This window comes from Nelusetta ayraudi, unplaced genomic scaffold (assembly GCF_046127955.1).
Source record: "Nelusetta ayraudi isolate G7.1 ecotype Tasmania unplaced genomic scaffold, CSIRO-AGI_Nayr_v1 ptg000048l, whole genome shotgun sequence".
NCBI classification, from domain to species: Eukaryota; Metazoa; Chordata; class Actinopteri; order Tetraodontiformes; family Monacanthidae; genus Nelusetta; species Nelusetta ayraudi.
Window position 1 is genome coordinate 12,539,457 of NW_027466098.1, and position 25,970 is coordinate 12,565,426.

At 47.3% G+C, this 25,970-nt stretch overlaps 1 protein-coding gene across 3 annotated transcripts in view; it reads right to left on the minus strand.

Moving 5' to 3' along the window:
* The window catches only part of igsf9ba (immunoglobulin superfamily, member 9Ba), a 70,008-nt gene that overhangs the window by 29,028 nt on the left and 15,010 nt on the right, over positions 1–25,970 (minus strand). For 2 of the 3 annotated variants that reach the window (XM_076036396.1, XM_076036394.1), the window contains exons 4-8: positions 25,008–25,166; positions 23,042–24,530; positions 12,243–12,440; positions 6,912–7,058; positions 1,720–1,871 (exon numbers count right to left, since the gene is read on the minus strand). In XM_076036396.1, the coding sequence (XP_075892511.1) occupies positions 1,720–1,871; positions 6,912–7,058; positions 12,243–12,440; positions 23,042–23,105 (561 nt within the window). In that variant the 5' untranslated portion in view covers positions 23,106–24,530; positions 25,008–25,166. The other variant, XM_076036395.1, reaches the window with a different exon arrangement.

Below are 25,970 nucleotides of genomic sequence, written 5' to 3' on the forward strand. Positions count from 1 at the left end.
ATACCAATTTCTGCCACTTCGCCAACACTTCCTGACACAGCAGGAGGCCGCTGTTGTTTTTCACCTCCTTTTTTTTCCCGTTTCTTTCTTTTTTCTTTTTTTTTGCTTCGCCGCAAATGAAGTGCACTTCAGGGGAGACCCGTCTCCCTCCCACGTCGCCTCCACCGGGCCTCTCCTGCGCAAAACGCCTTTCGCATCTTTTGTCTTTGGCGCTGCCGCGACTGTACAAACAAATGAAGCAATAAAGACGAGCAAAGAAGAGACGGAGGCCGATGCAGGATTCCTCCTCGTCCTCCTCGTCCTCCTCGTCCGTCCCTGTCTGTCACATTCCTGCTTTTCTCCATGACGTCTCCATGGTCCCGGGGGGCGGGGGGGAGGGGGGGACGAGAGCTCGAGCAAATATACCCACACTCGCACACAGCTCTCCTCTCACCGCGGAAAAGAAGCTTTTCCGCCGCCCCCGAAAAAAAAAATCGGAGATTCTCGGCAGCTGAAGCAGACGGCCGGAAGACGCGAGACGGCCGCTCAACGCGCAGCTGTTTCAAACGAAGCGCGAGGCGAGGCGAGCGTGACACCCGGCTCTCGCTCGCGATTTTCGTTTTGCGGCTTAACGTTAATATTAGGACTCATGTAATATAGATGCGGAAAGAGGGGCGATTAATAATGCATCGGAATGATGTCTAATTGCTCACGGAGGCGGCTGGAGGACGGAGCGGCGGACGGGAGGAAAGAAAAAAAAGGGAGTGAAATTAACAAGAGAGAGGAAGAGCAGCCGCGCCTCACAAGTTGTTTCTACTTCCTGTCTTGCGGGAAGTTGGCTCCAAGTCAGGCGCCGCCAGGAGGGGGCGAGAGCCGCGCGTGCATCTTTGAAAACGCTTCCAAGAAATAGCATGAAAGATGCACTTAAACACACGCGACCCTGCTGTGGGTTATAATGAGATGATTTCATTTTCCGTTTACCGTCACTTGACCTCTACTTCGCATTCTTACTTTCCGCACGCGCGCGCAAAAGCTGACAACGGGAGCACGAGCCGCCGCCCAGGTGCTGCATTCAAAGTGCTCTCCAAGGTCTGCGGGGGCTTTTATAGTGCGCGCCCACCCGCAGATGTGACGATTCCTCGTCATCTGCTGAAAGCTGCTGTTGTCTCTGCGACTCACTCGAGACGCAGGGACGAGCCGAACGTCGCCGATTCCGGGCGCGAGGAAGCAGCGCTAGCTCGACGCGGGTCGTTAGCGGTTGATTAAGCCGTCAAACCCGCGCCGAGGCCGAAGCAGAAGCGCTCTTGTTGTGATGTCAAGCTGTCGACTTTTTTTGGGGAGGTTATCCACGGGTATTAGAAAGAAAGAGAAAAATCCCACGGCAGCAGCCAGCCGCTGAAGAGAGCTCAGAAATGTGGCTGGCAGGAGTTGATTCCTAAAGTGATGATTCAAGGTGGAGCCATTTCTTTTAGGGAGAAACAAGAGCAGTACCACCGGGTTCTTCCCTCTCCTATAATTAAGTATTGGAAAAAAATGACTCAATGAGCAACCGCACATTTCAAATCATGTTTTCAACCCCCTGGCAAAGGTTCCCTCATAAAATCTGCAATTTGTTTTGGGCGAGACACAGTTCGGAGCGCACTCTCGCTGCAGATGGACCATCTGCGCTCAAGCCCCCGCTTCTATATTTGCAAACATCACAAATCAGATTGATGCCCATTATTCGTTATTGCTGCCTACCGAGTACTTTGCGTTGGTCGCGAGCTCCTCCCCCTCCCTCAGCCAGCTGATCATTGGTTTTGGATTTCCCTGGGCAGAGCAGCTGAGCAGAGTGCTTCCCCCTTCCTTCGCCTCCACATACTGCGGCGGCGTGGCTGTAAATGACGGTGGGGCTGCGACGAGAAGAAAACAGAGGGAGAAACGGGAGTCGCACAATTAGTAAGACAGCGCAAGGGGTGACGGTCATCTGAGCTGTTGAATGAAGGATTAAAGTCACACTGAGCAGTTTTTTGTTTTTTTTTTACCTTTAACATTTTTAACAGGGAAAATTTGTCATTTTTTAATCTGCCACTTCATCCTAGGAAATCATTTCACAAAAAAAGGCAAATTTAAAAAAACTGGTAACCAGTGCCTGCGCAAACTGGGCAGGTGTTTTCTTGCAGCTTGCTGGGCAGGCAACCAATGTCGTTACAGTTCTGACACCATCGCCTAAAAATCTCACTAGGGCAACAGGATTCTGTGTCTACTGCTGCAGATAAATGAATTTGATTCAGGTCCCTGCATTTGCACCACAAACGCCACCAAATTTCAAACTGCAGTCTTTCATGAAACGTGTCAAAATTGTAGAACTTCCACACAGGCATACATTGCAAACAGGTTCTTGAAATATAAAATATACATTTGTTTATTAAGGACAGTACATTTAAGTTTTGTCATCCATCATGTCTAGCTGATACATTACGTTTTCATTCCTGCAAGAAACACAAAAAAACTTCAAAAAAAACTTAAAAAAAAAAAAAAGTAAAGCAGCTTTATTGTTATCATATTGACGTACAAGGGAATTGCAAGAATCAGATGATGGTTAAACAACAGGGGGGAATGGCAAGGGTATACGTAGTTTAATCAGTAGTTCCTGGGACGGCAAACCAAAACTACTGAGTAACATCCCCGAACATGTGCCTGATGCTTCGGAGCAACAAGGAAGCTTCACACTCACATACACACACACACACACACACACACACACACACACACACACACACACACACACACACACACACACAAACACTTTACACAGAGTAAACAAATGGTCCAATTAGTGTTGAGACGTTTGGCCGGCCGTGCTGCCCTCTGCCTCTCTCACACCCAATACATTTATACCACACAGTGGATTAACATGGGCTCTGATAAAAATGTGTGACTGCTTTGTTGCATCTCATGCTTGCGTTGCGTCAACAGCTGGCACCAAACAGATGATCAAGTATATTGAGCAACCTTACGGAGGGGCCGTTCTGGGACGTTTATGAATGTTCAGCGAGATGATGATCTAGTTAAAGGCCGACTGGGTAACATAGAGAGACACCTGCTGGAATTAAACGAAACTGAAAATAAATATTTCCTCAGGTGCTAAATAAATAAGCAATGCTTACATTGTTTTTTAGCTAATGATAATTATTTCAAAAATATTGAAAGTATACTTTCATGTTATAAAGTAATGTATAAGTATATGTATGTAATCTGTTTTATATTATATCATCTACACAAACTTTCTGGAAAACTGGTGCTTAATTACTTTTCAGGTGAAGCCTAACTCAGACTATTCTTGAGGGACTAATCACGGGTTTGACAGCAACGTGGTGGCACACACCACACACCACACAGCAGGTAGCATCAGCTTGGGAGCTGTTCCACACCATCAGGTGCAGCTCCTCACGGCGGATGTGTCAACATGGCCGGGAAGCTTGGGAGTTGCTCCACAAAAAAAGTGAGTTGAGTGTCACGTTCTCGCCCTACTTTCTGCAGCTCTTCATCAATTATATACATTAAAAGATGTTTTCAGGAGGCGGCACGCCCACGCTTCTTCTCTGCAGACCACGCAGCACAACGGCAGATGGCCTAGATCCTCTGACACAAAGTGCATCTTTGTAGTTTTTTTTTTTTGCGCATTACGATTTTTTTTCATGACCAATTTCATCGTATATATCGTGTCATTTTGAATAAACATCAGAAAATCACAGCGTCTGACACACAAGATGCTAGTTTTGTCAAACATTTTAGATTTGTCTGTGGTATCCATCCGGTAAAGATGCACAGAAAGTCTTCGGTAAGGTGAGAACCTTTCAATAAAACAAAACATGAAAGGCGATCCTTCCGTCTTTCACATTCAAAGTGGACTGACGCTTTTTTCTTTTTTTCTTTCCCTGCCAGTTTAGCTCCTTGGCGACGTCTCAACACTTCCCGAGTGGTGCGAGGAGCAACATGAGCCACCACCTCATGGTGAGACACGACGTGTCGGGGTGCCGCTTATGAGGAAAAGCAGAATCATCTTTTCAGAGGAGAGAAGCCTTTTTGTGGAAAGCTGGCGTTCTCTGTGTCCTGCTTCTGATGTGAAAACATCCTCCAGTAATAAAACGACTGCCAGGCTACTACAGCAGCATCTGAGCTCATTTATCCTCCACGTCTCCTGTTGTAAACTTTTTTGGATGATTAGTTCCACAAAGCTGCTCCACAGATACAAAAAAAAGGGGAGAAACTAGATAGGGTAGAACTATCCAGTCACTTACATTAACTAAAGACATAATTCTCCATTAGCTCAGCTGCGTAACAGCAACTCTGGTCTTTCTGGAGAGAGAGAGAGAGTGCCAAAGAACCGGCAGCACATCTTCCAACATTCGGTGCCCGTGTGGCTAATTTACAGAGAAATGAGAGGCAGGAACAAATGTCCGCTTATTATCTTAATTTCCATCCTGCGTGGTTCTAAATGATTTTCTCCACTGGTAGCCTCAGCGGTCCTGTTAGCCGCTAACACACGGGCATCTGGAGCAAAAAAAAAATGAGCGAGGCTCCGGGGCCCCAGCGGGGTCAACAAAATGGGTCCCAAATAGAGGCCCGACGGCGCTCTGAAACAAAATCTTCCGCCGCAAACGGTTCAATCAGAAACACGCCAATGTGCCGGCGCACTGCTGTGCCGCTTAAAAAAAAAGAAGAAGCTTTTTTCGCCTCTTCAAAGCGACGAGAGGGGCAGAATGGGACTACAGAGAGCAGGGCGGCGGGGAGGAGGAGGGCAGACAGAGTGGCCTTAGTGTCTTTTTTTTCCAGGCACAGGGCTTTGCCATCTGACACCTGCCACTGAGTGGGCAGCGATCCCCTGTCCGCTTGGCAGGAAGTTAGCGCCGCCGCAGCACAGGAACTCAAAAGGAAGAGTGTATGCAAATAGCCGCGGCCAAAGGAAATGGGTGCCCTCAGTGTCTGTGCGGAGGCCAGACGAAAATGGCACCTGCTTCCCTCACAGACGGCCATTTAAGAGGACAGCAGTGACACCGAGTCTTCACAGGAATTCCCCACTGGGGGGCAGTGGGAGGGTGGGGGTCGGCCCCTGGAACAACTGCAGCCTGTGCCCCCCCACCGCCACCACCACCCGACTAGCGGGGGTCCTTATCACAAAATGAAAGCCTTAATCATCGAAAATAGCGCTAGCAGTCGACGGTCTAAGCTAGCTGGACGTAATCTGCCCACCAAGCCGGGCGCAACTACGTCCGCCGCTTAATATGCAAAATACGCACAACATTCTGGGGATATTATTAGTTCTGCTACATCCCAAAGAGCTCCGCCTGTGTTAAGAGCAGAGCCGCAGCGGTGCAGCCCAAGTTAAGGGGGAATACTGATGAGGCCAGCCACAGAGACGCAGTATGCCTACACAACAAAACCTCCGTGTACACACACACGCGCGCGAGCACCCAACCTCCGCACGCTTCCCGACCAATGATTTATGTCTTTTTTTTTTATATATATAAACACAGCACACCCGGAAGAAGCGTGCAGGTGCAGCAGAGCGCCACCTATTCACCATTTCAGCGATCCGAGAGACAAATCTCCAGCACCGAAAGCGCCAAACGCCGCAGTGGCGTCTGGCGAACGGGGGAACAGACTGGGACGCGTCGGCGTGCGCAGGTTCCGGCGTGGTGCCGAGCGCTCCCCCCTCATCTGCATTTTTCATTCCGAGGTGATTAGGTTGCACGGCGGACTTTATAAACGGCTCCTCAAACAGCATCTCACACGCCGTGTTTTGAGATCATTATTCACACACTCACACGCGCGCGTGTAACTCTATTGTGAGACATATGCGCGGATCAAATATGCATAAGGTTCACACGCAGCACTCGCAGGCACCAGGAATATACGTGTGGATGAGCTTGAGAGCAATTTTCTCCCTCAGGAGCGGCAGATAAGAGAACTTGTGACAGCAGCACAAGAAAATATCTTGCAGGTCCCAAATCGTTCTCGTTTTCTGATCTTTATTTTTCATCCCGGACTTCAGTGGGGCTGCCTCGCATGATTAATTAACCAGAGGACTCGACAGATCTCGGGGAAACAGCATGTTTGCCCTCTGCTTTCAGCCTCCGTCAGAGACACAAACATTTTGACTCCCTACATTTTTAAAAGTGTCGACAAAAACAAGGCCGGAATGAGCAGCCGGCTGAGGGTTGCCAGTTAGGCATCAGAGCCCTTTGCGAACTTTTCGATCAGTTCCTGAATTAATTTTATTAATTTATTTTTTTCCTGCGGCTTCCCATGCTGCACCAACACCAAAGACAGGTTTCACATCGGACCCTTTAAGCCCCCGGAGCCTTAATCAGGAAATGCAAAGGTGCAGATTTTGTCTTTCCGCTCAGTCATCAGTCTGAGCCCTCAGACTTTCATTGAGCTCTTCACAAAAAACACTCACTCTCGCTATCATCAGCTTTTTTTTTTCTTTTTTTTTCCATTGAGCAGTTGGAAAGCAAGATCTAACGATGAAATCAAGCATAAACTAGAATAGGTCTTCCACTGATATTATGTCTAATTGCACGAAAGAGACAATAAGAAGAGTAATCAGTAGGCAAAACAGAGACAGAGCAGTAATCAATAAGAAGAGCTTTTTTCTTTTTTTTCTTGAAGCAAAGTCAGATATTTTAAATATCTAAAAGCCTATTGAGGTATTTAAGCGGTTGATAAAACAGAAGAAAAAAAATCCCTCCAATTGTTTTTTGTTACAATAATTAGAATAAACAGCACGACAGCAGAACCTCAAAAAGCAGATTATCTAACATTTTTCTTTAATGACCGTGTCATTAATATTGTTGTTCTATTTTTCTTTCTTCGTGATAAAACAGACTGAGACACAAAAAAAAAACCTGAACAAAGCCTGCCGGCGCCGTGGGCGGGTGACTCACCGTTGACTGTGAGGTGCACCCAGCTGCCGTTGTGGAAGGTGTCGGACTGTTGCTCCAGCATCAGGACCCGACACTCGTACCAGCCCTGGTCCTCGGAGCGCACCGGATCGATCTGGAGGGAGGCCTTCCCATGCAGAGAGGCTCTACCTGGAGACGCACCAGACAAAAAAACAGAAAAAAAAACTGAGAGAGAGAGAAAAAAAACGACACAGCAACTCTGCTGATCATCAAAAAGATCAGTTAATACAAGGGGGGATTAAAGCGATTCGCTTCAACCTTTTCTTCCGCAGCGCAAATCGTCAAATGGGGTCTTTAAGTGCAGATAGAGAGATGAATCAGCTGTAATATATTCTCTCAGTGAGTGCAAGTTATCATGCAGATGAATCCCAGTTTGTCCCATTTTCTGATATTAAAACAATATGACTGAAAAACAAAAAAGAATCTTAAAAAAAAGACCCTAAAAACATTCAATTCATGTTTACATTTTGGTTCCACTTATTTCCTCAGCAGCGAACGTTTAGTTGTTTAGTTGCGACGTCTCGCTGAAGTTCAAGGCCGGCGTCACAATGGGGGAATCGACTTTGAACGTGGCAAACATTCCAGAGTGGAGATATTTACTGTCAGTTCACTGTATGAGCAGGACATAGTTGTTGGTGTCGAGACGCGCTGCTCTGAATATTTCCCAGACCTGCGGATCCACTGGGATTTCCACGCACAACCATCTCCAGCGTTTACAGAGAATGCTCCCAAAAATAAAGATAAAAAATACCCTGTGCGCTGTTGAAGTGTGAAGGAAAATGCCTCGTTGATGTTAGAGGTCAGCAGAATGGTGGAGACCACGAGTTAGGCAACTCAAATACCTACTGGTTGCAAACAAGGCCTGCAGACTGCACAAATCATGTGCGCAACTAGAGTATATTAAGTATGTAGGACTCCATAAAAATAAGTTTTCAGAGAAGAAACTACTTCTGTCTCTGCGTTTCAGGTTGAAAACCTCCTGCAGACGGTGCCTTCACATCCCAGAAGCATAAAATCGATTAGACGTAAATGTCCCTCAAAGTGCTCAACTTCTACTCCGACCATAAGTGGAGGAGGGGCGAAAAAAAAAACCCAGCAGGCTTGAAAACAAGGTTTCCTCTGCAGCAGTGGGATTAAACCGCGGCGCAGACCTGCTTCCCAGAGCCCATGCATAACTTCAGCTGGATTAAAATAGATCTTTGGCGTGACTGGCGGCAGGGAAAACCTTTCCAACCTCAGAAATCATCTCTTTCTGATGAAACTTCTGCTCTCTTTTCTCTCTCTCTCTCTTTCTCTCTCTCTCTCTCTCTCCCTCTCTCTCTTCAAGGCTGCGGGATAAATTGGAATTCTAGCGGCGGGAACCCGCGGGGGGGATGAGAGGAGTTTGAGGGAAGCGGGCGGCGCTGAAATGTTCAGCCGCTCGACTGTCTGTCTTGGAGCCTCCAGCCGGCTGCTCACATGGCTACCTCTGACAGGCCGACAGAGAGAATCACTCGCTGCTGCCGCTGCTGCTGCTGCCGCTGCTGCTGCTGCCGCTGCTGCTGCTGCCGCTGCTGCTGCTGCTGCTGCTGCTGCTGCCGCTGCTGCTCTGTCTGCCGAATCCTCTCAGACGGAGCATTTTTATAAACTTTGATGTTTGGATGTACTGCGAGCGCCGTTTCCCTTCAGTCTAAATGTCGGGGCAAATGTATCGACTCAGAGCGAGGAGGAGGAAGAGGAGGAGAAGGAGGAGGAGGAGGGTGGGGGAGGGGCGGCTGAGCGGCTCCGGCTGCGCTGTCTATGAATGCAAGAAGACAGATTCTGTAATCCCGCCATTGCCGCCTTAATTGGTCTAGAAAACTGACGTTCTCCTCCTCCTCTTTTTTTCCCCCCCTTCAGCAGAAAATCGATACGGCAAAGCGGGAGCTGGGGTTGGGGGGAGATAGAGGGGGTGATCGCTTTAACAAGCTTGTCTTAAAAAAAAAAAAAAAATCAGGTTTATTTTTGGCCGGGCCTTGAAGTGCTGAGTGGGGTGAAGTGGTGGTGTGAAGGGTGGGGATCAAGCTCAGCTCCCATTTGTCAAGAGCCAAAAGTGCGGCGCTGTAAACTGTGTGAGTGTCCTCGTCAGGACCGCCGCACCCTCCCTCCCTCCCTCTCCCCCTGCTTCCCCCTGGGGGGGGGGGGGGGGGGGGGGGGGCGCACATCACTTACGCAGCGCGTGGTGGACAAGTCGGGGAACCAACGCCTCAGTCGAATCGCATCACGGGCCGTGTCACACCGAGGAGCAGCCAGGAAGGAAAGCAAAAGAATACGCTGGGCGAGACGGCTCGCAGCCTCACCGGGGCGACGAGCGCAAAGAGGGAAGAACGCAGCGCCCGGCCTTTATCTTGGACTCCATCGTTAGGAAACGAGTGGCCATTAATCGCTGGGTGAACGACGGCGAAGGATCTCGGACGACCGTCAGAACCGTTGCGAGACACCCTTTAAGATGTCGCGTTGAAATTCTGCTTCTTCTTTAGTTTACCCCATAAGCAGTCAGTCTGATCATAGCGTGATTCACTGCGTGAATTGTAATGACTTTAAAGTCTGGACTGCAGATATTGCTGTTACACTGTGGCTTACAAGCTACGTAATGAATGGAGGAATGAATGAATGAATGAATGAATGAATGAATGAATGAATGAGGACTACACCCACTGCCCTACATGGACTCTATTATTCCTCGACACTCTCGCCTGAACGTTGACGTATTTTATCGACTGATGCTCCTGCTAGCCTGAGTGGAGCAACATTAAGCCACAGAAGGAATACTTGACATTATTGTTTTGTTTACGCCTTTCAAGCTCCTCCTATAAAATGGCTATTGCCCCGACCTCTGCATTCATTGGATAATTGCTTTATCAACTGAAGAGATCACAGTTTCAAAAGGGTGATTCCAGACCAAAGAGAATCAAGTCGTCTCAGGAGAGTGGGCGGAGTCTGTGATCAAGGGGGCCAGGCCCACATTCCTATTAGAAAGAAAATCCCAGCTGAAGTTCTGCAAGCAACAACTGAATCTGACGCTAACGTGGTTTCGTCCAGAGGCCCGAGTGAGGCCAAATGAATTATTGATTCCATTATTTCATTAAAGGGGACAAAAAAATAAAGATTTTTATGTAGCCCAACCTGGATGGAGAGACAACAAGGTTCGCTCTACTGTGGCCAAAGCATTGCGATTCATGCGCAGTGTAAGTACAGTGTTTGTAGATAATCTATTTTGGTTTGGCGGCACCAGCTGGACGACAGAGCAGAATCACATTTAATCTTTCCATTAATTTTACTCGCGTCGAACGACAACAATTCGTGGAAGCGGCCCAAAACGAGCAGCGAGTCGCCCCCCACCCTCACCCCCACCCGGCCCCCCCGAGGAGCTGCTCGTAATCTGCCAGCCAGTCCGGTGTCATCGCAACACCGCGGCCGCGCACGTTCAATCCCCACAACAAACTTTAATCTGTGTAATGAGACCGGCCATATTCCCGCCGCATCTGCTCCCCGGTAATTCCTCGCCAGCGGACTTGACGGCACACGTTGCAAAGGCCCGTCCGGCTGCAGCCCGTGTCAGCGTGTGAAAAACACTCCTGGTTTAAAACGCTGATGCTGGTCAGGAGGTTACAGCGGAACAAAACCCAACAAAACGGAAGCGTCCTTTTTACTGACTAACGTTGCGTAAAAAAAGAATTCAGTGGATGTTAATTTTTTTCATATTTTTTTCCATCACCTTTTTGAAAAATTTCATTTGTTGAAAAATAATTAGATAGCACATTATTTGTCGTTGAAAACAGGCAAATCTCTGGGGTTTTCCTTTCGGACACGTTGGGGAGAGGAATCCTCCGGCGCTCCGACAAGCCCGGCTTTGTCCTTCTTTCACAACACATTACCGAGTCAGGCAGAGGTTCTGAGCTCGCTAAAGAGGTGGGAGCTGGGAGAAATAATTCTGACCCCGTTCTGACAGCTCGCCATCTTGTCACAGACAATGAAGCCGCTTCGCAAGAGACCGTTTTTCTCTTTCTTTTTTCACCCCCTCCTCCTCCTCCTCCTCCTCCCCCCCCTCCTCGCTGTCGGCCGGGTGACTCTTAAAGGAACATCGCAGGGATTTGACGGCTTTCACGAGCCAACTGTGATCCATGTGGACGTCTAAGCAGCTAAAATCTTAGAGCTGGAATCAAGACGATGAAAGGAAATGAAAGAGGTCGCTCGATTGTGAGGGATTGACAAAAAAAAAAAACTGATCTGTTTTCGGAAACATTTGACTTATTTTGTCAGTCAGTGAGAAAAGACTATTACTATATTGCCTGACAACTTTGTTTATTAACTATGTTGGTGGTGTCTCAAGCCAAATAATATGTTCCCGCACACTAGCTGGGGCAAAGTTGACCTGATTCATCTCGTACACGGTGTGATCTGTCGCTGCCATCAATAGAATGCAGGACAGAATGCATCAAACCATTTCTCTGCATGTCTGGAAGTGACTGAAAGTTGCAGCTTCATCTTGGTGGGGCGGGGATCAGGAGTCAGCACGCTCTGCATGGCTCTCATAAACAGTCTGGAGAAATGTATACGGTATATATATATACACAGTATGTATACATATTTCATGTATAAATAGTCACGTACCAATCACTATTCAGGTCTCTTGAAAGGTGAAGTGTGTAATGTTTATGTGTTTGGTTATATCATCAGTACAAGCTCCCAAAGGTTTGAGTGTCCTTTCACACTCTATGGTAATACTGACAGAACCTGCTAACAAAATTCAGGGTAGAAGACAAGAAATAGTTTCAATGTTCTTGTTTCTACAGAATTGACACTTTTCTTAGCAATAAAACAACGGCTATATATAGCTACATACTGTAGCCATGTATCAGCTCCCATGAAATTGGCTATGACCTAATAATCATGTAATCAATGTACATTATTATAGGTCACAGGTAACTAAACTAGGCTAAGATAAACTGTCATCATCATCTCTCATCCTTTTTCCTAAGATTCAACATTAGTGTCAAATGTTTTGTTTGATATGTGTCAAAGTTTGTTACATATTCACCATTAAACCCAGTACATTGTTATTCCAATTATTTTCCTTTATCTTAAAATCTTGAAATTACAATTTTTCCAATAAAAAAAACAAGAACGAGCCCTTAAGGTGTATTCTGCACATTATATATTCCTGAGAAATTGCCCTCACTTCTTGCACCAACGAAAAGCCTCCCTGATCCTGAAGGTGCCAGTCACAACCTCCTAGTTTACTTCAAATCTGAACGCAATCTGAGCTGCATGTGCACCGTGCAGACGTCTCACCAGTGTACTCTGGGTCCACATGAGGAGGGTAGAAGCGAAAGTTGATGAAGAAGGGAATAGGCACTCCGAACTTGAACCATTCCACCACATAGGGAGGCTGCTGGCCGTCCAGGGGAGGGGACACGTCGCACCCCAGGATCACGCTCTCTCCGGCGCGCGCCGTCACAAACCGGGGCTCCTCTCTCACTCCGTGGGCACCTGAGGGCAGAACAGGGCGACGTTTTAGTTGCAACATCAATGGAATGGAATATCAGTGAGGCATGAATGGAGGATCTACAGGGACAAAACAGAGAAATGGTGGTGGGGAAAATAGCGGTAAAAGGCAACTCGGCTGTGTTTCCATTACCCCTAGAATTGCGCAAAACCTAAATATCGCAATAAAAACCTGGTAATGGAAACACAGACATTTCGGAAAAAAAAAAAACCTCTCAAATAATCACTAAAAGGTTTTTACTCTCTCGTGAGGTGTTTTTTTTTTTTGGCATATCGATATCGAGGTACATCGCAAAAGTGTCATGGAAACACTTTTTCCGCATTTACGCGTCAACGGACGTGACATAGGGGGTCACATGACCAGTTCACTTCAAATGAACACAGCGCGTTATGTTCGGACGGAGGAGGAGACAGAGTATTTTTTTTACAAGTAATCAAAGAGAAAAATATAACAACCATTCTTGACAGCAAACAAACGTAAACAAACAAAAGCAAACATAATTTTCGTCAATCTCGTGGGACGAGATTTGACGAGATTTACGGCTTCACACCATTCAATGGAAACACCTGCGAATCACAATTGTGCTTTGTTGAAATTGTAGAAATATCGCTTTTATTTTGCGAAAAACTGTAATGGAAACGCAGCTAGTCACTCCAATCGCGCACACACACACGCACACACACACACTAGTGGTGAATGAATAAACCCTCAGCCTCTCATAAACTTTTCTCATCCATTCACCGAAACAACCTGTCGTCAGCTGCCCCCTCCATCTTTTTTGGTGAGCGTTTTCATTCTTTTATTTTCTCAGAAGCTTCCCAGGAGGCTCCGAGGACCATCGCTGGCCGCTCCCCTCCAGATAAACCTTACTACGAGCGGCGGCGGACTACGCACCAGGCCCGCGGACGTCCAGGCACGCTGCCCGAGCGTCGACCTATCAGACGACTGAAAGGTCGGCATACCTGTCTCAACAGAATGCTTACTCTGGCAATAGATTTCCTCCAGCTGCCACCCCCGCTTCCCATCGAACTGGCTGCACCTCCGCCGTCAGAGCAGGCACGGCTGCCTGCCCTGCAGGGGAAGAAGGGGGTTTGGCTCCGGGGATCAAGAGACATGCTGACGTATCACTCCGGAGAAGCCGCAGCTGAATAACTTAATGCTTTAATTAGCAGCCAGTATCATTTGCATTAGCGGGGTAATTCAGTTTTTTTTTTTCTTTTTTTTTTTTTACAAGAGGAGCAAACGCAATGAGAAAATGGTCCGGCCAGCACTATGTCAGAAAAAGCCAACGTGTCTCAGAAAATCAAAGCCCAGCCCCTTTTTACAGGCCGCATGCATCACACAACGACAGTGTTCACCCGCTTAATCTGCATCATAGCCGCAAAGAGAGCTAATCCACTTTATTCCCCTTAGCCGGCGCATATTCTGGCCCTGAAACGGAGTAGATTTAATCAAATCACACTTTTCAAACAACGTGGTCGGCCCTCACGTCCACCAATCCGCCTTTTCCTAACGTGCCACATTTGTTAAGCGGGAGAAAAATGCGTTACTATACGCACCTACTGAACGTAGCACATGGCTGTGTCCCAGTGGGACGCACATGACCAGCATGTGAGCATAAAACCTGCACCAGTCTCAACATCGACCTGACACTGGATTAAGAGCCAACAATTAGCCTGTTACAGTTCCAAGAAAAACAATCCCTTGCTGTAGCTGAGCAACAACAAATAGTTTTTTGTCAAACTTAAGACTGTCTAAATCATGCGAGTGGTAAATTATTGTTCACTGAAAATTAGAGCAAACTGTAAAAATGCCAAATACTGAGACAAAACATGGAGAAGCCGCAGAGCTTTTGTTGACACCATGTGACAAACCCACTGCCTTCTCAGGCACCTGTGATGAGACCTGTCCCGTCCAGTTCTGCACTCCCCGGCCACTTCATGAGAAACAACTTTCAATTGCTGGTTATGACACCGGCCAATCAGACTGCAGCGTCTCAATGCATTCCGGCAAGTGGACGTGGTGAAGACGACCTGCTTGGGGTTCAAACTGAGAATCAGAATTCAATACTATTGTCACTGCCGACTGTTAAGTGCGAGAGGGGGTTCTTGTGACCGTAAACGTGGTGACCTAAACATGGTTGGTTGCTGGTCAGAGTACAACACACGCTGCTGATCTACTGGGATTTTCAAACACAGCCATCTCCAAGGCTTCCAGAAAATAAGAGAAAATATCCAGTGAACGGCTGTTGTGCGGAGGAAGCTGCTTTATCCATGTCAGATGGTCAAAGGAGAATGGTCAGACTGGATGGAGACCATAAGAAGGACAACAGGAACTCAAATAACCACTTCAGTCTGCAGGAAATCACCTCTGAATGTACAACATGTCCAAGAAATGTAGCAAGCAGCGTGTGTATCTATTGATAGCCATTTATTAGCTACCCGGTTCTAGTGATGTGTGCCTGAAAAGTGACCCATGAGTGTGCAGCAAAGTGCAGCAAAATCAGCAATGTGCCAAATAAATTGCTTTGGGCTCAGTGGGAGCTTGAAAGTCACACCTGAGCATTGTCGCCTCATTTAGAAGGCCCTATAAAAAGATTATGATAACCCCTCTAAGCACTTCCTGCACGGCTTATGCGGAGGCGTGTACAGTATAGATTTACTATCAAAAACAGACTAACTTGCTTTTTTTTTTTTAGCTGCTGTTAATCAAGGCATGGCAGGAAAGTGCTGCAGGACTTCATACTACTTTCTTCGGGCCTGCTGTTGCATTGGCAGCTGCATTGATAGAAAAGACTTAAGAAGTCGAATTAAAGTTAACATAAAGAAATGACAGTAAACAGCTCGGTAGTGAAGAAAAAAATTCACTTCTTTTAGTGATTCTAGGTACTACGCATGTGTTGTTGAGGGGAGCAGGCTCACACCCATAATGAGACACACTGGATTCATTGTTAGCTTTGAGTAAGTAGAGTCACTTGACATGAAGCACAGGCTCAAACCTTTCGGTTGTGGCTGCGGCTTGTGTCGCAGGAAACCCATTGTTTGCTCCGAGCACACTTCAAACTGCAGGCGTTTCTGAGCGTTTAGGTTTCTGCCTGGTGTCGCATTGCCGGTACTGTGCCTTACTGTCTGCTTGAAGCCCTGGAGGTGATATATTGGGGAGGGGTTCATAATTATTAGGGACTTTTATGGGATGCTTATGATGGGACGATCAGAACAGGCTTGGTCGCCGCTTGTGCCTTTTTTCATTTCCTAAATGGAGACGCGGCAGCCCAGAAGGGTTTATGGGGGCTTATTCAGGGTAAAATATTTACACTCTCAACAGGGCATAAATGATATACGAAGGGGCTACGCCGAGGACGATGGGCTAAAGTCACAGCGGTGTAGATATGAAAGGGATCAATACTGATTACGAACGTTCCTGATTGCTTGGACAGTGTAAACCTCAACCGGAGTCAAGGGAGGTCGCCGAGCGAAGGCTGAGTCCTGCCAGCAGGAATCTGTCGACTAAGATCTGCATAAATCAGACAGCTAATAAATCCGAGCAAACCAATAGGTTTTATATGCATCCGTCCCTGGCGCAGAGCAGATTTACGGCTATCATCATCAATTCCTGACGGCTGGGTAACAATTCAATCATTCCTCAAACACCTGTCAGATCAATCACCCGCCGCGGCAGACGCTCCCCGCTCCAAAGCAAACACGCGCGAGGGAAAATTCCTCTCTGTCGAGCAAAGGTGAAAACGCTTCGCATTCGCACGCGGTTTGACTCCATTCATCGTTTGATCCGAATCAATAGACGAACGGCTGCTGACATCTTTCAGCTGACGTCTTAAAATGACTTCCGCTAAAACCATCAGTCCAAAACCACACAGATACTACAAATTAGCTGCAAAGGGGGGAAAAAAAAACTTGTTTACGCACTAAAACGAAGACATTCATTAATGAGATAGATCCAGCATATTGCTGTAAAACCTGTGTCATGCTTCTACAGTGAACCAACCATATTTGAGTGATTAGATCACGTGTTTGCTTTGTCCCAATGTAATATCATTCAAGGTAGAGGAGGAGCACAAGACAGGGAAGACTCAACAATAGAAAGAAAGACACACTTTCATAACTAGCAGTTAGCTGTAACCAGCAGTTACAGCTTTCAAGCCAAACCAAGGAGGCCCGGTTGGTGAGTCATCTTGGAACTTGCTTGCTAAACACTGCATCACAGAAACGACTGGAGATTCAAAGAGCAAAAGGACTCCAGGGCACAATTCAGGTCCAATAATCAGGTTAAGCTGATCCAGAGAAAAATTGTGGTGACATTTATGTGAATAATATTGCAGAAAAACATTTATCACGGAGAGCTTCACTCCAGCGCAAGAGCAAAAAACAAAAATAAAACGTAAAAATGTCCTCAACACTCGGGCGAGCCACTACGGCTCCAGTGCAGTTTGGAATGTTGCATACTGGACAGAAGTGCGGATGTGGAGGATGTAATAGAATATAGACTGGACAGAGGCTGGAGAGAGAGGAACTCAAGGACGTGCAGCCACTGGGCTGGATGGGACACTGACAGGGCGGTAATTAAATGCCAGGCTGGATGTGCTGAAGGTCACATCAGTGGCTGGCCTCAGAGCGCACGACTTCGAATGCGTGCGTGTTTGCATGCAGGGGACGTGCGTTGCGTTGCCCGGATCTATGTGTTAATTTGGGACTGTATGATTGAATATACAGAACCACCAGGAAAACAACGGAGAAGAGGGGATTCCAGTCCAGAGCGCTGCTGCTGCTACTGCTGCTGACCACACCTGTCTCCTTATGTAGTGCATCCCCATAAAAGCTTTCAATCGACAGGAGTAGATGAAAAATAATTCAATGGAATAAACATGATTTAAATTCATTTCCTCTAATTCAGTGAAGATAATAGGCTCGCTGGAGGTGGTTTTAGACTTTTTCAAATCAGCGCTAACGCACAAAAGGTTTTATCAAAACAGGTTATTCTGAATTAGCTAAATTGACAAAGTGAATATGCAACTCAAGTGACCTGCACCGCTTGCATCGTCTCAGGTGTTTCCATTACAATCAACACAATAGAGTAATTTTTTTATCAACAGTTATCAAAGTAACATAACTGTCTCTCAAGGCATGATAATGGAGATGTAAATTGATTCTAAAGCATCTCGAGCGTCGTTATTTGAAATTAATTAAGTTTTGTTCTGTTTGTTCTGCTTGAAGCAACCTGGTCAGGTCAGTATGTTTTCATTTGCTTGAGAAATGAGGCCAGGAGGACATATTTTAATGCACAGGTCTCATCAGAGGATCTATGTAAGTGCCGCACCTTCACTGTCCCGTATTTGACTCCCACTATTGCAGGCAGCAGCACGTGCTCTGATGATGATCAAGTGGCCAAGAGAGCAGACCGTCCAAATCTCAGCCACGCGATCAGAAGACCTGGCTTTCCCAGAATGCTTCAGGCTCTGTTTTGCAACGGGGCTCCGCCGGGACCGAACTGGCCGAGGCAGAAGAGGTGAAGGGAGGGGGAGGTGGGGGAGGAGGAGGAGTCGGGGAGTGGAGGGTAGGTGGTGGCATCACCAGAAAGCGCTGGCACATGCCCAGTACTGAGAGTCTGCCATCCACAGCTTGTGCACGGAGCAGCGCAGAGGAAGGGGGAGTACAAATGAAAGGAAGTCAGTAGAGATGAAGTTGCGACGCTTATCTGCTTGAGGACGTGAACGGAATGGAGGCGCGACCGCCCTGGCAGGAAATGACAAGTTATTTCAGAGGGAGTGTGAGATAAATATGTAAAATGTGCATATTTATAGTCACAAGAAACGGAGCAGATGGCTAAGAATAAAGATTAATGTTAATATAGCGATTGATGCAGGACGTTAGAGCACCTGGAACACACTTAGAAATTATTTTGGATGTTTTTCAGGTTGGCAGAAAGTGGCTAAATATCACTACAGCAAAAAATCCGATGAGTTTATGGTACATTTGGATTAATAATAATTAATAATTTTTCCAAAATATGACAATTTGACTTGATTTTCATCAAGTCAATGACATGTCATCGGCCTATTGGTGTCGTTGGGCAATGTCCACTACTTGGCTCTGTTTGCATTACCGACTCTCAATGGATCAGAATGGGGATCCTGATCACTGTTAAATGTGCCAAATCACCTCCTGGTTTCTAACATTTCAGAGGATCAGACTATCAATGCGCACTCAGATGGATGAAAAACACAATTCCATATCCATCAACCTGTTCGACAAACTAGAAACTCTGGTTTTCCAGAAATTCCTTCACTCATCTAATGGACATCTGCTTCATAAAGTCGCGGGCTAGCAGAGCTCACAGCCTCGGCACTAATGGGAGCCCATGTCAGCCTCGATTCCGCCACCTTCACAACGCTCGGCGCCTCCACTCCATCTTTGAAGAAGTGAATAAACCTGGGCAACGAGAACAAGCCTTGCCGAGCCGCGGTCCACAAGAGAGCTCCGAAATCCGTGCGAAACATCAAGGAAGAGGCCGACGAGGAGAAGGGGAAGTGCAGACGGACACCATCTGGCCCGGCGCCAGCGAGACAGACACTTTAAAAGACGGAGGTCCCCGCACAGGACCTGAGAGCACCAGCAGAGAGCCGCACCAGCGACACAAGTCCCTGCCGCTCGCCAATGACATTTAATTACTTCTGCATTGCCCCCGTTGCACCACCTTGATCGGCTGCCAAGTCACTTTTGACTTTGTTGAAGTAACCTTGCGTCTCCGAGATCGCACGCAGCACCGCTCAATATGCACCTAGCGCGAGAAAACTTCTCCCGCTGCTCATTTAGGCGCGACTGATGGCTCAGCGGCTCTGCTAAAAATCACTAGACAGCATCTCTTTAGAGAAGAGACGGAAGCCAGAAATCTTGTTTGGTTTTCTTGGAATGAATTCTCTGTGACATTTTGATTTCTATTAAAAGTCCAGTTTGAAAGTGGTGCTTTATCTTCCATTGTCTCAAACTTCATCATCCCCTGCACACAACAGCTTGCGAGCCGGCTAACACAACAGCTGAGTTGTTCTTCCGACTCTTGCCAAGAATGAGACGACTGCCAAATTCCAAGGAATGTTGACAAGGTGGAGGTGAACTTGTCGGGAGCAGGGAACAAGGCTGTTTGCCACACGCTTGCGCCGAAAACAGCTTTGTATCCGGAATGAGCTGCGCTGGTGGTGGGGGCGTATTGTTTTTCGGAAGTGAGATCTGGGTGGACGGCTACTGCCGAGTTATAAATCCACCACTTTTCAGACTTAGCAGTGGCCGAAACTCTGCACACTCTCTGCAAACGACTTATTGTGTAAAAATTAATAGCGACGGTAAAATTTGTCCTAACTGCACCAAATGCTGGAAGGTCACAGATAGGAGATAAATGAAGTCTTGGGTTTATATTGTGTTGTCTGTCTGCTGACGACAAGACTGTGTTTTTTTCTTTCCACTTTTATGAGTGCACTTAAGGAGATTTTTGAGATCTGCTTTTATCACCACAGCTGCTAGTTACTCATGCAAGTCACCATAAAAATCCACACCTTTGACAGGCCAATACTAACATTTAGAATATGCTTTTGACAGATTTTGTTCGAAATCTTCAAACGACCATTTTACGCAACTCTCAGATTTGAAGTTGGCGCTGGTTTATAGCAGAGCCCAAGTAGCAGACTCAACAAGTCTCACAGCATAATTTATTCAACAATAGGCAGGGCTTTTATCTAACCATTAAGTAGGTGGCATGATAACGAAACTGGCTGGCTGTGTGCATTGTTTAACAAGCACAGCCATATAATCCACTGAAGTAGGAAGCAGTACGAAAATTTACGCCAAATAAAGTGGTGCGTTGCAGCCATTGGTGTTTGTTGTTGCCATTGTGAAAACTTAAAATAGTTTAAGAGGAAAACAGTATGAATGCTGTTTGAACTAAATTCTCATTACGCGTTCTATGAGAAGCTATGATACAGCAGAGTCCATTACAACAAATCCCACAAGAGCAACATTACATTGAACCAAGGCATTTCTTAAAAGACAAACAAATTGTTTTCAAAGTATTAAGGTAAAAACCCCACCGTGCTCGTGTGATTTGGGCAAAATAAACTGTAGGCTAATACATGAGTGGGATGCCAGTCTTCAGCGCTGAGAGACTTTACCATGCCTCTGTTATCTTAAACAGTGTGTGGGGGGCAAACCAGCGGAGACAGAGACAAAACTCTCCCCCGTCTTCATGTTTGTTTTCTATCGATTTAACTAGAGGCTTCAACGTTGATCTTTGTACATTCTGACAGGGGCAGTCCAGCCGCCTCTTCACTTTCCATTCTTAAGTTAAATCCAAAGTAACCCACTGGTTGTAGCTACATACTGAACAGACAAATATGAGAGCCGCATCGATTTTCTCATCCGCTGCCAAGTGAGAAAGTGAAAGGGCTCATTTCCCAAAAATGTCAAACTTTTTCTTTAAAACAAATACTCCATTAGTATTCCACTGCGGCCGCAAAACACAATGAGGTCTATTTGACAACAACTCTCTATAATTACCGAAAACTTTCTTTTATCTCATCTGCATTTTTTTTTTTTAAATTCACACATTTTCTTCCTGTTTCACTTTGTTGATTGCATTTTGCTGAGCATCTGTTTGCTTTTATGTTGTGCATTTATCACCAGTCGGGTTCTGAAAGCTACTTCATAAATAGTTATATTGCTATTGCTATTCTCACAATTATTGTTATTATTGACTACTTTATCACAACTTGAACTTTTATTGAATTACAATCAATCAATATTTAAAATAAAAAAAAGAGAGAGAATTGATGCAGCTCGCACTGTCCCCAATCTTAATGTGTCGGGATTGTTTCAAAGACTTTGTGTAGGGACAGTGCTGTGATGACTAGCTTTCATTTGTGATTGATGATGAAGTACGCCGCGATTTGTGGCTCTGCGGCGTTGAAAAGACAATCACCTTCCGAATGCTGGTCAGACAAATCAACCCATGCCACCAAGCCGCCTCTACGCTTACAAAGAAAATGTGCTCAACATCTGCTTTAATCCCAGATGAAATGAGTTTTGCTGCAAGGTGGGGGGGGGGGGGGGGGGGGGGACCAGTTCTGGCTGGGTCTGATTGGGTTGGGGTGGGTGGGTGTGTAGGGGGGGTGGAGGGGTCACTATGATCAGTTACCAGACGACAAAGTTGGCACATGTCTCCCTCATCTGGACACGGACGGAAAAGCAAGGTTAAGTAAGTACATGGGTCAACGCAGAGGGGCCGGGATGGTGGGATGGGGGTGGTGGTGGAGATGGGGGGGGGGGGGGGGGTCCTGACAGAAGAGGATATTTTGGCGTGTGCGCGCGACGGAAGGACTCGATCATGAGCCACTTTGAATGAATGAACGAACTGGGCGAACGAACATTTTTTTTTTTTTTTGCAAGACTGCATGCCTGCCTTTGGCGCAGCGCACCGTGCACCCCCCCCCCCCCCTCCCAGCCATCAGACACCCCCCGCCCCTCCAACCCTCCTCGCCATCATCATCATCATCATCATCATCATCATCAACGTGCAATATGAAAATGGGCGCATATGAAGCTCCGAGCACGCAGCCAACCAGCTGCTCCATCAATCCAGGAGTGCATTTTTATCTGACACCCGATGCATTATTTAGTTACTTTTCCATCTCGAGGAGCTGATACGGTCACACCCCTCTCTGGAGAACTCAAATGGGACTGCTGCTGCTGCTGCTTGCTATGATACAATGCACCCCCCCCCCCCTCCACACACACACACACACACACACACACACACACACACACACACACACACACACACACACACGCGCGCGCAGAGGGAGGGAGGAGGAGGAGGAGGAGGAGGAGAGGGAGACGCTACAGCGGCGGCGGAGACGTTATTGGCAATTTGCGCGTCGCTCTATCACGCAAAAAATGAATAAATAAATAAATAAATAAATAAATAAATAAACATGCCCCGTGCACATATCTATCGCAAGCCGGGCGCTGACAATCGCTCAATCCCGCTTTCGTCACCGCCAGACAGCAGCATCCGTATCGGCACAGACATGTCACTGATACGGCCTCACGCGTGAACACAAGCACAAGTGAGCCAAGGCCGTTCCGAGACAAATTGCCACATATTTATATATTTCGTTTTTCCCACCCTTCCTTTCCCACCGTCCTTCCTTCCTTCCTTCCTTCCTTCCTTCCTCCCTCCCTCCCTCCATCCTCCTCTCCTCCCGTCATGATACGATTAAAACCGGGGCTGAACTTTCACGTGACACGAGACATGCAGCAATTTGCGAGAATGACACACAAGCGCACAGTTTTATGATCCAAACCTCCCTCCTCCTCCTCCTCTTCCTCCTCCAGCACCAGCACCAGCACCACCACCACTACAACCATCAACACACTACCATCACGTCTCTCCAATCGAGAGGAGAAAAAAAAAAAAAACAGGCAGACGGTGGAAATGTGCGGCGGCAGCAGGCACCAGCAAGACAGACATCATGATGCGTACGCGCGGGCGGCGCGCGGAGATGATATATTGCACTTCAACTCACCTTGAGCGGCCGTTCCTCTGGTGCTGAATACACTTGCTATCAGAGTGGCCACATACCAAATCATAGTACTATTGCCGACCAGCCACCGCCACGCAAAGTGCCCCGTTCAACCAATCTCTCATATTCGACCTTGCAACCTGGCGGAAGCCAACCCCTGCTCATATCCCGCTCTCCGTCCGCGCGGCGCTTCCCTTCATCCCTTCTTCTTCTCCTTCCCTCCCCCGTCCTTCCATCCGCATCCTCTCTTCCCGCAAGAGACAGAGAGCACCTGCACCGCCGCGCTTGTAGTAAGTAGACGGAGCCGTTTTATTCCCCCCACCCCCTCCTCTTTTTTTCTATTTTTTCTTCTTCCCCTTTTTTTTTTTTTTTTTTTTTTTTTACGAGCGCATAGTGAAACCAAGTGCGAGAATGCAGCCACAGGTCCGCCTCTGCCCGCCTCCCATTGGTTGCCGTGCGGCTCTTTGGGGCGTGTATTGGCTCTCCGGCGCGGCCCCGCAGCCGAATGACAGGCGAGCGGAGCCGTGCGCCGATTCAAGGTGAGTTGGAGCGTGCCATAGTAGTGGCACCGCAGTATCATGCGCACTGACAGACAGACGCGTCCACATCTTTAAATACACCCACCACCACCACTACCGCCGCCGCCGCCGCCACCACCACCACCTCTCCTAAAGTGGCCCTCCTCCACGTGCGCCATCATCGCCGCACACACAGCAGCGCGTCCATTCATGCCGTCTCCCTTTTCTCTCTCCCCTCCCCCCCACCGCCTCCACCACCGCCGTCCCCGTCAGACTGTTTGCCGTATCGATATCAGCACCAGCCGCCGTCTGTTTGCGCCGCCGTATCGAGTCCACGGATGATGATGGTGGTGGTGGTGGTGATGATGGGGTGTCGGGTTGCGGCTGACTCATCAGCGCTTGTCAAATGTCTCTGTCGCCGACGCAGCCTTAAATTCACTATTATTATTTCCCCCCCCTTTTTTTTTGACGTGCTCACACGCGCCGCGTCCGGCCGGATGCGATGGGTGTGGCGACGCGATCCACGAGCTTCTCCCCCCCCCCCCATTCAATGGCCGCGAGGATGCAGCGCCATCACGCTGCCCACTGCGCTACACATGGTTTCCACTGATAAGAGCGCCGCCGCCGCCACCATCCTCCTCCTCCGCCTCCTCCTCTTCGTCTGTTTTATTCTGCATGCATGACCACGGTGGGATCGCAACGCCTCTGGCTGTGCGACATCAGCACCCAAATCTGTGGCGAGCGACACGACACTGGCTGCATGTGGGTTGGTGGGAGATCAGCCTCACAGGGTCGCATAGGTGATCCAGGGGTTCATATTTTTATTTTTTCCTCTTTTTTTTTGTTGCAAATGTTTTATGTTTTTTGGGTCTTCTTCGTTTTTGTGCTTGTCTGTCTCTCCCAGCCCCTCACCCCCTTCCTTCTGCTCCATTCCCCATTTTTTGGAGGGTGGGGGGAGGCTGTCATTTTCCTGTCTGAAATCAGAAGAGGGGGAAGAAAAAGAAAAAAACAGAATCCAAGACGTTCTCCATTTTCTTCTGCAGTCTCCTGAAAGCCCCGCAGTCCTCACCTCGCTCATTCACAATCCGGTTTTCAGCGTCGGCTGGCCAGCACACCAGGCAGGATTCCTGACCTTACATGCATAATGCATGTGAGAAAGATGAATATATAATTAATGTGTTGTATAGTCTTTACCACTCATAGGTTTTTTTTGGTATCGTTTAAAGGATTCATCAAGCTATGACTAACAGAAATACACAGCCTCTGTAATCTGCCTGACATGCAGGCTTCAACGAGAGCACCTTGCGTTCAAATTTCACACTATTGGCTGTTTTTCTTAGTTTTACATTTTCTGTTGCTGCGACGACACTTGTCTGTCATGTCACTCCATGAGCTCTCGTAGGTGTCAGAGAGCAATGAGGTGACTGTGAAAGCTGTAATGTATGACTCACGTTGTTTCCGTACTCATCCAACCACTCAGCTTGGGAGGGCCCCCTCTCGCGCACCGTATGGCAGCATTTGCATTTGTCATGTGTGTTCACTCATTTCTTGTGATTCTCCAAATGCGGTCTCGCCGCTGGTTTTCCTTCCACAGGATTGGAGGAGCTCATCTGAAAGGCACGATTCGCAAGAGGGGAAATACATTATTTTCCGTATATCCTTGGCTTTATCGTGAAAGTTCTGAACGTCCCAAATCTTAAGAATATTTTTGTTACCATTTCAGCTGAACATCCAGGTCAAAATTAAAAAAAACTATGCAGGGGGGATGATCAGATTAGCTCCAGTTAGCATCTGAGCGGTCTTCCTCAGCTCTGTGGGCTCCTCCCTCCCAGATGGACCACATGCAGTACTGTAGATCGAACGTCACATGCTCCCAATGAAAACCTTCCGTCAGGAAGAGAGCTGCGTCAGTGCATCACAATTATCACTATGTGCGTGTTTGGGAATTCAGCGACATGTAACATTTTTAAAACACCTCCCCGAAGCGTTTGCCTCATAAACCACAGGAGAGACTGTTTGATGAGAGACGGCGAGAGCGGCTCAGATAATCTCTTATGTAACCAAACTTTGTTTTGCAGTCCCATTAAAGGGGAACAGGAGATCGCTGTGTTAGCAAAAGGCCAGGGAGGGAACAGGAAATGTTAGAAATTTGAAATGCAACAAGGACCCAATAATGCTGGCCAGAAAAACTGCTTGTGATGTTACATGTTGTACTATTGTGTATGTGTGAGTCACCATATTCCTAACTTAAAGTGGATGTGTGACCGTGTAAGTAATTGTAAAAATTATTCATTTTCATTTCTGTGCATAGTGTTCAAAAATTGTGTTAAATGATGGACAGATTAGCAAAGATTCCTTACCTTCACGCAGCATGGAAACACTGCTCTCCCTGCTTAACAGGCAGTGGGGATAAA